Raw genomic sequence first — 12,913 nt, 5'->3', positions numbered from 1 at the left:
CATAACTTCAGCGTACATGATCCGATCTCAATGAAACTTCACATGTTTGATAAGAGTCCCATCCTGAACACGTCTATGTGTTAATATTCAGTAAAAGTGAGAGCGCCACCGAGTGGTGAAAGGAAATGTCATTTTTTTATACTTCCATGTGCTACTAGATAGATAGATAGATAGATAGATAGATAGATAGATAGATAGATACTTTATTTATCCCGAGGGAAATTCAAGTATCCAGTAGCATACAAAATTAAAAACCCTAACCGTAAGAATAGAATTAAAAATAAAATAAAAGACAGTAGCTACAGTAAACAGTGCAAATGGACGTAAAACAGTGCAAATGGATGTGCAAATACAGGTAGAAATTACAGGTCCTAAAGGTCGAAATTACATCCTAGCAGGATGATCAGATCTAGCTGAAATGCTGCTTGCAGCTTTAATTACATTTGTTGTTTCCCTCAGATTATTCATGTTTGAGTGTAAAGAGAAGTAATAACGACCTCATTACAATATTTCAACAGAATATCAGCAGTGCAAAGACCAAGAGCTCCAGATTGTGATAGTTGGGAATGTGTGACTCAAACCCAGATGGCAGGAAGCTTAAAGAGAGTTAGCATTAAACTGGACTCACCCCCTCCTCGCCCGGAGCTCCAGCCGGCAGCCCAGCACGTCGAGCCCTCGCTGAAGGTTTGACCGTTGTCCAGGCAGATGGGCTGGATGTAGTCGGACAGGGTGGGTTGGGTTAACAGACGCAACACTGCTACATTAGACCCGGTCAGGTTGCTCAGAGTGATGTTGGTCACATTCAGCGTCACCTCGAAGGGGTTGGATCCATTCTGCTTCAGACGACCCAAAACGACGGTCCATTCAGACACTGTGGGAGAACTGCAGGAGACACAATCAACTCAGTCAGGAAACTTGGTTTGATGACAACCGGATCTTCACAGATTCAGCTTCTGAGACTGTTCAACCTCTTTGTAAGAAATCGTTTTCTTGGAGTTTTTCTAGACCTTTTTCACAGCAGCCAACTTCTCACCTTGAGAAGCAGTTGGTGTCGCTCAACACTGAGTCCTCGGACACCAGAGTCCCGCCACACATGTGACTTCCATTCTTCTGTAATCTCGCCATCCACATCCATAAACTCGGAACAGATACTGTTGATCCATCGTTACAATGTCCTGTTGCCTTGTCTAATTTTGTTCAGACTCACAGAACTTTATTCTGAAGTACTAAACATGTCTAGCTGAATGGATCCTTTTCACAGCAGCCATGAAATAGCAGGTAAACACTGGTGTTACCAATTCACCCTACTATATCATTTCAAAATAGACTTTGGTTTGAATATTTCCATGAGTGAACCATGAAAAGCTGGAATATGTAATTTAAAAGCTTTTCGAAGAGAAATTTAACGTAAAAATACGTGTTTGCAAACTCTGGACATGGCAGGTACTCACATTTGGCTGGGGTCGTTGGAGCAATGGTGGTTGGCAGTGGCAGCCCAGGACAGGTGACGCTGAGGTCACTTCCTCCTGGAACCAGCGACTGTTCTGCTTGCTCACCATCGGACCGCATGAATCGCCCTCTGAGGAGAGAAACATTTAGGAGAAGGAATCTTTGCAATCTGAATCTGACACAATCACAACTGTAAAACTATTCACCTGACATGGACCCTTCCCTCCAGCACGCAACCCGGCACAGATCATGTTGTCTGTGATTGGGACTACGGAGATATAGTCACTGAAACACTGTTGGTATCCCACAACCGGCACCTCCACCTCCATCAGGTCTTGTGGGGAAGGAAGTGGCACTAAAGTGACACAAATTCAGTTAAATTAACAACACAAGTTGTGAAATATACTTTAAAATGGTTTCACACAGAATAGACTGTTTAGGTACAGATATAAGTAGGTCTGTGGTACACCTCAAGTACCGCCTGTTTTCTCTATGAATCAACAACAACCTAAAGGACCTTTGAATGATGGTTAAATTGTTCCATGTTCCAAAACTGTGTGTTTGCTAATGTGACAGATTATAGTAAAAGTACCCCTACACACAGGTAAATAAAGAACTGACCCACCTCCAGATCCAATGGTGCCCCAGCCGGTGACCCAGGAGTCCGTGCCGTTGTAGAAGGTGCTGCCTGAGGCTGCCAGGCAGACGGGCTGGATGTAGTTGGTGAAATTCACCGGTGAGGAGAGCTTCAGGAGGGAGATGTCATTGTCAAAGGTACTGAAGTTGAATGAGGGATGATTGATGATCTGTGTTACTGTCCGATTCACCTCATTGGGGTTGGATCCCTCTTGACTCTGGCGACCCAGATACACAACCAGATTGTTTGTGCTGATGCTGAGAGGATCAGAAGAGAGACAACACTGAGTCCTTTTAAGACCACGTCTAGTCAGAGTTTGATGTTGCATGTTGTTGTTTGTCTCTACCATCAGTGCTCACCTTCGGAAGCAGTGAGCAGCAGTCAGCACCCATTCATTGTTGATGAGGGATAAAATCTTACACACACATATTTGGACTCAACACACACACAAGGCGAGGGATTCAAACCCTTGCGCTTCTTCATTCTCTCTGTTTCTCACCAGTACGTGTTTCATACCCTGAAGCGTCAGAGGACACAGCCATAAACCTTTTATGGCAAGCACACACACACACACACACACACACACACAAACACACACACACACACACACACACACTCCTTTTTCCTTTTAAGTTAGATTGTCTATTGTGTATTTTTAATCTGTTTGCTTTTATTATATCTGGTTAATAAATTTTGTGTTTACATATGCTGGCCTATTTAATTTCGTACAAGAGTGAGTGATACCAACCTCTTCCCTGCAGAACTCCAAAGCTCCCACTCTAGCTATTATTAACGATTTTGGTTGTAATTATTAATTTAATTATTAATCTGACTTCTGAATTAATAGTTTAGTGTAATTTTTATGAGACTGATAGATTGATTATTGGTTATCGTTTCCCTTATTTAAGGGTGGTGCCCTGAGGAACTTTAATATTAATTAAAGTCAATTTCTATTACCTTTTTAAAAATTATAATTTTTGATAACCATTAATTGATTAAACTAATGCAGTTAGACCACTCTAACACCCTACGTCGTAGAGCCCGACAATTAAGATACAGATGCTGTATAGGATTTTTATTTTTGAACAGTTGGAGAGGAAGTGGAAACGCATCGTCCATCTTTGTATGTTTATAGTGTATTTATATGTGTGTGTGAGACAGACAAGAAGGACAAAATGGCTGACATTAAAAGTGGATCCATCATGAACATTAAACAGATTTTAATTGAGCCAATCACAGTCAACTGTGTTAATTACGCCCAGCAGCCAGCTGTTGTCAACTGCTAAAAATAGCTCATAGCTACCACTCGAACAAGACACCATAATTCAGAAACTGTCGGTCGTACTGTTGACGTGATGTGACCGTCAACATCCCAAGGCTTTGCTGAAGGTACACATACGTCATTTGTGTGGATAAAGTTAAAAATGTGATCTTACTCCAGAGATTTCTGCTGTAAATTAACATTGGAGCTTATGGAGCAGATGGTTGCAACTCTTGTTGGTCCGGAGCTCAGAGCATCAAAAGTTTAAATCTGTTTGATTCCAGAGTTCACTGTGTAGAAACAGCACAACATTTACACTTATGAGTAAAAAAAATTAAAGATCACATTTACGTCCTCTTTTCCCCTAAAAAAATGCCCCCCCCTCCCCCCAAACCTCCCCCCCGGAGCCCACAATTAAACCAAAAGTTTGCCTTTTTACCAACAGTAATTACTATATAGGACATTTAAACTGAAACCCCAAAAATAAATATTATGTACCGTCCCAGTTACTTGAGACCGTACTATAAATATTAGCTGTGTCCCAGTTAATCCTTCTTCCCCCCTTTTTGCTCTGGAACTCCAATAACAGTTGAGCAAGCCCGGGTCAACTTCCTCCTTTTCTGTATCTGCATATGCTATGAGCTAGGCTCGTAAACCCCATTTTGAATATGGCTAAAAGATAAAAGAGACATATATATATATATATATATATATAGTCACATTTTAATTTGGCTAATATAAAAATGCCAGCGAACTAGCCAACTGATCTACATCAACTGTTAGCTAGATAGGTAGCATTTAACACAAACTATCATATGTAACTAGCCAGCTAATGATTGCTGTTGATCCGTTAGCTAACTATCCACCTAACAATTGATGTCAATTGGTTAGCCAGTTAGCTAACATTTTGCTAACATTAGCAAACTTTAACCATATTCAAAATGTTTTTGTTGTCTTTCTAACATAGATTAGCTTAGCATATAGCATATCTAGGTACAGAAAAAGGAGGAAGTTGACCGAGGCTTGCTCAACTGTTATTGGAGGACAGAGCAAAAACGGGCGGGGCTTAGGAAGGGTCAATTGCAAACTAGTTTGTCACACTGGAAAAGTAAACTCTGTCAATATGCTGACGCTAAAAATACTTGATTTTTGAGTGTTGTTGATGGACACTAGTGACAGCTAATATTGTCTAATCAGATAAAAATGTTATAGCAACCCAGAATGCCTAATATAACCCAGCCTACTTCACTACTCTGTTCCTGGCGGTCACCAACAGAATAAAGTCATAGATTACTTCATGTAGCTTTAAGCCTGAATTGTGTCTCAGATTCAACGTTGTTTACTTTCATTTGTGTTCGTCACATCCTGTAAATCCCTATTTACGGATAAAGTTGGAGTTTCTATAAGAAGAGGTGGAGACACGCAGACAAGACGAGGAGATGGAAGAAGATGAAGAAGGAGGAGTGAGCGGGAGCGCCGGCAGTGGTGGTCGTGCTGGGAGCTGTGGTGGTGGTGGCGGCTGGAGATAAGAACGTCCCCAGAACCTCTAACAGGAAGGACTGAAAGGTGCTCAGTTTGGTGAAGACCATTGGTGGATCTGCTCGTGTACTACTGGAGGTGTTTGTGGAGTTGTTTTGAATCGATAACACCGCCGCCTGGAACCAAGAGCCGTCCTTCTTGCACATCAGCGGACCGCCATAATCGCCCTGAACAAACAAACAGATAAGTTCAAGTCCAATGTGTTTGGGATTTTAACCTTGCTCTGATTATGGAAGTCAGTCACATCTTTTGGTGAAACTTCAGATTAAAAAAACATAAAAGTATAATAATCTGCTCTCACTACTCACCTGCTCCAGTGTGAAAGAGCTGGTACAAATGGTGTCACTAGATGAACTGTTCCCACAATTTACCACTGAGGTCTGGAACTCCTGCAGAACTTCCTCCTCTAAAGTTGGGAATAATAAGAAAATGATGAGACGTGTGAATCAAACCCAGATGGCAGGAAGCTAAAAGAGAGTTAGCATTAAACTGGACTCACCCCCTCCTCGCCCGGAGCTCCAGCCGGCAGCCCAGCACGTCGAGCCCTCGCTGAAGGTTTGACCGTTGTCCAGGCAGATGGGCTGGATGTAGTCGGACAGGGTGGGTTGGGTTGACAGACGCAGCACTGCTACATTAGACCCGGTCAGGTTGCTCAGAGTGATGTTGGTCACATTCAGCGTCACCTCAAAGGGGTTGGATCCATTCTGCTTCAGACGACCCAAAACGACGGTCCATTCAGACGCTACGGGAGAACTGCGGGAGACACAATCAACTCAGTCAGGAAACGACAACAACCGGACCTTCACAGATTCACCCTCTGAGACTGTTCAACCTCTTTGTAAGAAATAGTTTTCTTGGAGGACAGCACTTGTTTATGGGACACTCTGCGTTAGGTTAAGTTCTGTTCTCACAACAGCCACTTGTTCCTCTTTCTGAATAGACCTTTTCTCTTTCTGAATAGACCTTTTTCACAGCAGCCCAACTTCTCACCTTGAGAAGCAGTCGGCGTCACTCAACACTGAGTCCTCGGACACCAGAGTCCCGCCACACATATGACTTCCATTCTTCTGTAAGCTCGCCATCCACGGCCAAACACCGGCTGTCGCCACCGAGCTTCCTCCCAAAATACGTGAATTCATTGGGGCTTGGCCGCAGACCACAGCTGGAGAGAAAATCAACATTTCAACAAGTCTTTAAACTCGGACCAGATACTGTTGATCCATCGTTACAATGCCCTGTTGTTTTATCAAACTTTGTTAAAACTCACAGAACTTTATTTTAGGTTTCCAAAAATACTAAACATGTCAGGCTGAATGGATCCTTTTCACAGCAGCCATGAAACAGTAGGGTAAACACTAGTGCTACCAATGATGCTAAGAAACTTATACTAAAGGGTGCTGCTATTGTGCATGTTCCCTTAACCTGCAACCTTAATTAGTGTGAATGTTTTACCCTACAATTTCATGTCAAAATGGATACTGTGATAAAAGTATTTTTTCAAAAAAGTAGTCTTTGGTTTGAATATTTCCATGAGTAAACCATGAAGAGCTGGAACAAGCTGATATGAATACATATGAAACTGTGTAGAAAAATATCTAATATTAAAACTTTTTAAGGGGAAATTTAAGGTTAAAATCCGTGTTTGCAAAGTCTGGACATGGCAGGTACTCACGTTTGGCTGGCGGTGGTGGCAGCCCAGGACAGGTGACGCTGAGGTCACCGTCAGTCCCAGTGGACGTGAAGGTGACAAAGCCCGGCTGGTTGCTGGTGATCTTGCTGTTGATCCAGGACTGATACTGGGACACTCTGGTGTAAACTCCTGGCTTTTCAGGCTCGGCACAACCTTCTCCGAAGCTCACAATTCCCTCCTGGATCCAGCGACTGTTCTGCTTGCTCACCATCGGACCGCCTGAATCGCCCTTTGAGGAGAGGAACATTTAGGAGAAGGAATCTCTACAATCTGAATCTGACACAATCACGGCTGTAAAAATTATCACCTGACATGAGTCCTTTCCTCCAGCACGCAACCCGGCGCAGATCATGTTGTCTGTGATTGAGCCCACTCCATAGTCACAGTTACACTGTCGGTTCCCCACAACCGGCACCTCCACCTCCATCAGGTCTTGTGGGGAAGGAAGTGGCACTAGAGAGACACATATTTAGTTAAATTAACAACACAAGTTGTGAAATATACTTTAAAATGGTTTCACACAGAATGGACTGTTTAGGTACAGATATAAGTAGGTCTGTGGCAAACCTCAAGTACCGCCTGTTTCTCTATGAATCAACAACAACCTAAAGGACCTTTGAATGATGGTTAAATTGTTCCATGTTCCAAAACTGTGTGTTTGCTAATGTGACAGATTATAGTAAAAGTACCCCTACACATAGGTAAAGTAAGAACTGACCGACCTCCAGATCCAATGGTGCCCCAGCCGGTGACCCAGGAGTCTGTGCCGTTGTAGAAGGTGCTGCCTGAGGCTGCCAGGCAGACGGGTCGAATGTAGTTGGTGAAAGTCACCGGTGAGGAGAGCTTCAGGAGGGAGATGTCATTGTCATTGGTACTGGAGTCGTATGAGGGATGATTGATGATCTGTGTTACTGTCCGAGTCACCTCATTGGGGTTGGATCCCTCTTGACTCTGGCGACCCAGATACACAACCAGATTGTCTGTGCTGGTGCTGAGGGGATCAGAAGAGAGACGAAACAGCAAAGACATTTTAAGTGCGTTTTTTTCTTTCCTTTTCCTTTTTTTTTTTTTGGGGCCCCCCCCCCTCCGACTGGTCAGGCACAACTGCAGTAGACTAACGATCGTTGCTTTAAGATCAGAGTTTGATGTTGCAACAGGGAGTGTATTCCCACAAGTTCATCATAGAACTCATTTACATTTAAATAATTAGTTTAACAAAAAATTTTTTTTTTCCTTTCGTTCTTAAAATGAATGCTCAATTGTTCTTCCATTTTGTTAAATATCATCCCTGTTAAGACCATGTACCGTTTGTTTTTGTTTGTCTCTACCTTCACCTTGGGAAGCAGTGAGCAGCAGTCAGCACCCATTCATTGTTGATGAGAGATCCTCCACAGAAGTGAAACCCTTTGTGCAGACTGACCTGCCAGGGCCAGCTTCCTGCAGGGGCCGGCTGTCCTCCAACAATCCTGGTGTTGAGCGGAGGCTGACCGCACTCTGAGGACAGACAGACATTAAAACACTGAGTGAGCAATCCTCTCCCTTCCCTGGATTACCACTGTGGTAGCACTGAACTGTTGATTGAGGATTATGATCCTGGGAGTGTGTCAGGATGCTTTCAGGTGTGGATTGTCCAACATCCCTCTACCCCTATCGCCATCCCTCGACCCCTACCCTCATCCCTTGTTCCCTTTCATCCTTCATCCCTTAACCCTTCGACCCTCAACCCCTACCCCATCCTTTCATCCCTTCATCCGTCAAGCCCTTTCCTGATCCATTCATCCCTCCTACAGTACACTACAACGGTTTTCCTTTATTAATTATGTGCAATAAACCTTTCTAAATCCCACACGTTCATAGTCGTGGTATTTGTTAGTGAAAAACTGTTCCACCGGGCCTGAATGAAAACACCAATGAGAGCCTACAAAGATGGAAGCCCTAGTTCAAGTTAGTCTCGTTCCCAGTGTTGGTATTTCACTCATCAACTGTCTTTGTCGGCTCTGATTGGTTGCTTTCATTTGGGCGCGGTGGATTCTTGCAAATGCCATTTAGGGCCCCAGGAGGAGCCAGAGGAACCTGATGTTTTCACAGTTTATCTTTCTTGTTTCCTACGGTCAGGATATAGTGACATTACCTACTGCAGCTTTAAATCTGTGATTCTGGGTTTGACAGCAAATAACAACAATAAAACATGTTTCAAATATTATAAATGACGGAGACAGGAAGTAGAAACATTTGCATAAAAACTTTGACTTACCACTTAGTTGTGAGTGAGACTCTGGAAAACAGAACAAAAAACACTTTAAACAACAATTCTGTGTTTGTGCTCATGTGTCTCGTGTTATATTGATATGTGATATGAATGGGAGGAAATTTTTAATTTTCTCAGATAGCAGAGAAGGAAAATAACCAACTGCTCCATCAGCATCTACAGCTGAAATGTGCCTGTTTTTTTTTAAATCGCTGTAACAGTAACATTTTTAACTTTATCCACACAAATGACATATGTGTACGTTCAGCAAAGCCTTGGGATGCTGATGGTCACATCATGTTAACAGTACGACCGACAGTTTTTGAATTACGGCCTCTTGTTCGAGTGGTAGTTTCAGTCTCAGTGACACAGCTGATGTTCCTCTGCTCTGATTGGTGGATTGATTATGAGCTATTTTTAGCAGCTTGTTGCTGGGCGGAGATTAACAAAGCTGACTGTGATTGGCTCAATTGAAAACATTTTAATATTCATATGTTCTATTGTAACTTTATAAAAAAATGTAAATACAAGTAGAGCCCCATCCAACCATCTTCCACCATCAATCCATGTGAACATCAACATGTTCCATTCAATGTATGTAAACGTGCAGCTAATTGAACAAATAAGAGGGTTTGGTGACAGCAGCTGTAGAGTCAACATAAATGTTTTTACAATGATGAAGAATGATTACAATGATAGTAATTATTATTGGCACACAGTGCTTTACTTTATTCAACATTTTCCTTAAGATTTGTTTTATCATTTACATACATTTTCTTCATGAATATTTACTATTTAGTAGGTTTTATATGTTTTGTTTCTACAATCTTGTAAAAAAAAAAACAAGAACATTTTGAACAAACTCACATGTTCTACTGTGACATAATTCAGAGTTATAAAAGAGTTATTTCAGATTCAGATGTGCGTTTTACTTGTAAAATTAAGTTCATCAAACTTATTTATAGGTTGCTGAAAGTAACCTGTACTCGTTTTTAATTAGGTTCAATATCATGTGAAAATAAATGAACTTTACCAAGATAATGCTGATGTTAAACTCAGAAAAAACCAAAATTCTTGTTCTTGGCCCCAAAAACCTTAGAGACTCACTGTCTAAAGATATAGTCACTCTAGATGGCATTAACTTGGCCTCTAGCACCACTGTCAGGAATCTTGGAGTTATCTTTGATCAGGATTTGTCATTTAACTCCCACATAAAGCAGACCTCTAGGACTGCCTTCTTTCATTTACGTAATATTAGAAAAATTAGACACATCCTATCACAGACAGATGCAGAAAAACTAATCCATGCATTTGTTACTTCAAGGCTGGATTACTGCAACTCTTTATTATCAGGTTGCCCCAATAAGTCCATTAAAACGCTCCAATTAATTCAGAACGCTGCAGCACGAGTACTGACAGGAACTAGAAAAAGAGATCACATCTCTCCTGTACTAGTTACTCTGCATTGGCTCCCTATAAAATGTAGAATTGAATTTAAAATCCTCCTCCTCACCTATAAAGGTCTTTATGGTCAGGCCCCTTCATATCTTAAAGAGCTCATAGTACCCTATTACCCCTCTAGAACATTACGTTCTCTGAATGCTGGGCTACTTGTGGTTCCTATAGTCTTTAAAAGTAGAACAGGAGCCAGAGCCTTCAGTTACCAAGCTCCTCTCCTGTGGAACCAGCTTCCAGTTGTGGTTCGGGAGGCAGACACCCTCTCCACATTCAAGAGTAGGCTTAAGACATTCCTCTTTGATAAAGCTTATAGTTAGGGCTGGATCAGGTGAGTCCTGAACCATCCCTTAGTTATGCTGCTATAGGCCTAGACTATCGGGGGATTTCCCATGGTGCACTGAGCTCCTCTCCTTCCTCTCTCTTTCTGCACTCATTCATGTCCCATTAATGCATGTTACTAACTCCACTTCTTCCCCGGAGTTCTTGTGCTTTCTCGTCTCGCAGGGTTCTCATGGATCCTGGTGGAGCCTCCTGCCATGGTCCTGCTTGACTGCCATTGCCAATACTGTTGTTGCTGTGCACCTGTCTGTCTGTCTGTCTCTCTCTCTCTCTCTGCCTCTCTCTCTCTCTCTCTCTCTCTCTCTCACCCCAACTGGTGGAGACAGACGACCACCCACCTAGAGCCGGAGGGTCTGTCCTAGGTTTCTGCCTTTTAACAGGCAGTTTTTCCTTGCCCTTGTCGCCAAGGTCTTGCTCATGGTGGTACTGTTGGGTCTCTGTAATTAATGTTAAAGAGTTCGGTCTAGACCTGCTCTATTTGAAAAGTGTCCTGAGATAACTTCTGTTATGAATTGGCGCTATACAAATAAAATTGAATTGAATTGAATTGAATAATTAAGTTAATCAAACAAAGTAATATCAGTAGTTTTAGTTCACTCAACAGTTAAAGGAAGGCGTTATATTGGTTCAGGTGCGTACAGCGAGGAGGTTCCTTACCTTGTGTGAGCAGAGTCAGCAGAGTCGCCACACAGATCACTTTGAAGAAAGCCATAACTGAAAGTTCATATGATCGGACCTGCAGCCACATAAATATCCTCCTTCTGCCCTCCCTCTCCCTCTCTGTCTCTACCTCCAGCACAAACACACCTCTCTACGCCTCACGGACAAACATTACCTGTCCAACAACACTTACCATTAAGATTTAACATTTAAAAACATGATATAATACATTGTAATGAAACTGTGTAGTTGTGTCTTCTTGTCACATTTCAGATTTCTTTGAGTTGGTTTGAGGCCCAAAAATCAAAGATTGGAGAAAAGTCCAGAACAGATTTGTGAATCAGAACTTTGTTTCTTCTATTTTCCTCTCAGATTGATCTGCAGACCCTTTGGAGGCCCCCGAGCCCTAGGTTGGGAACCACTGGATTAAACTGTATATAAAGTATGGATGCATATTTGGGTTTATGATGATTAATAAACTGAAATCAGAAGCTTTATGACACAGTGGCACTTACATTTCTATTAATGATATAAAGTCAACTTAAAGAAAACGAGTCACAGGAACAAACTGGAATTATATCACCAATAATTAATATAATAATAATAAATGTATTATTTCAACAGTAATTTTTTTAGGGATTGAGTAACTCCACATTAGTATTTAGATTTGAACCAGGACTCACAGTGACCCACCCAGACTTTATGAAGATAAGACATTAAAATGAGGAAACAGATCATATCTGTCGACATTCCTGCAAGTTGACACACAGAAGTCACGCAGAGCAACTACCGTCCAACTTCCTGTCAGACATTGTTTTTTAATCCTTACAGGTGTTTTTTTACCGACCTGTCACAACTCATGAATACTGTTTTAGAAATACTCTGTAGCCTGATTACTCTCCTAAAGTCTTTGATTACAGTTTCTTTCTTATAAAAATCAACTAAACCTTGAATCATGAAACATTGTTTGGTTTCATTTTTGTCAGATTCACAAAGTGAAGTAGAAGTATCACAGTGAGTTCAAAGACTGCATTTAAATACATAAATATTATCAGTAAAATACTCTTAAAGGCTTAATTTGTATGATTCTGAAGCCTTTTACATCTTATTTTATTGTATTAGTCACTTTTTATTGCCAATTAGTGAAATGATTGTAACGTAACTTTAGAAATGAAACACTAACTTTAGCTTATAGATCGAGTTTGCTAACGTCTTCAACTGACCAAAATATTCCAGCACACACACACACACACACACACACACACACACAATGATTGAGATTGTTCAATTTAAAACTGCCATCAGGTGTGTCTTTAAATGATCCAGAGCTGATTAGTGGAGAATCCAACAGGTTCACATACAACACACAATATTATTCTACCATCCAACGATAGAAATATTACATTTATACAGTGAGAACACATTTTATAAGACAAAATACATGAATTTCCTCACATGATGAATGTGTTTAATGACAGCAAAAGACACAAATCACATTGAATCTGATCTTTTCAATTCTGATTGAGACCACTTTTATATGTGGTCCAAATCAGATGCTAGATCTTCATTCGTCTTTCAAGTCAGTTCGGGACTGTGACCTGTTCACACTGGGATTAGATATGGCCACAATCT

General features: G+C 41.4%; 1 protein-coding gene across 1 annotated transcript in view; it reads right to left on the bottom strand.

Moving 5' to 3' along the window:
* The window catches only part of LOC127356782 (transmembrane protease serine 9-like), a 30,539-nt gene that overhangs the window by 9,892 nt on the left and 7,734 nt on the right, over positions 1 to 12,913 (bottom strand). The window contains exons 11-19 of the mRNA XM_051388805.1: positions 11,279 to 11,432; positions 8,831 to 8,851; positions 7,911 to 8,070; positions 7,299 to 7,567; positions 6,884 to 7,029; positions 6,559 to 6,805; positions 5,877 to 6,048; positions 5,386 to 5,639; positions 5,195 to 5,292 (exon numbers count right to left, since the gene is read on the bottom strand). Of these exons, the coding sequence (XP_051244765.1) occupies positions 5,195 to 5,292; positions 5,386 to 5,639; positions 5,877 to 6,048; positions 6,559 to 6,805; positions 6,884 to 7,029; positions 7,299 to 7,567; positions 7,911 to 8,070; positions 8,831 to 8,851; positions 11,279 to 11,432 (1,521 nt within the window). The remainder of the gene's footprint in view (positions 1 to 5,194; positions 5,293 to 5,385; positions 5,640 to 5,876; positions 6,049 to 6,558; positions 6,806 to 6,883; positions 7,030 to 7,298; positions 7,568 to 7,910; positions 8,071 to 8,830; positions 8,852 to 11,278; positions 11,433 to 12,913) is intronic.

Source organism: Dicentrarchus labrax, unplaced genomic scaffold (genome assembly GCF_905237075.1).
Source record: "Dicentrarchus labrax unplaced genomic scaffold, dlabrax2021, whole genome shotgun sequence".
Lineage (NCBI taxonomy): Eukaryota > Metazoa > Chordata > Actinopteri > Moronidae > Dicentrarchus > Dicentrarchus labrax.
The sequence above is the reverse complement of the archived record's forward strand: the minus strand, read 5'-3'. Positions and strand labels throughout refer to the sequence as shown.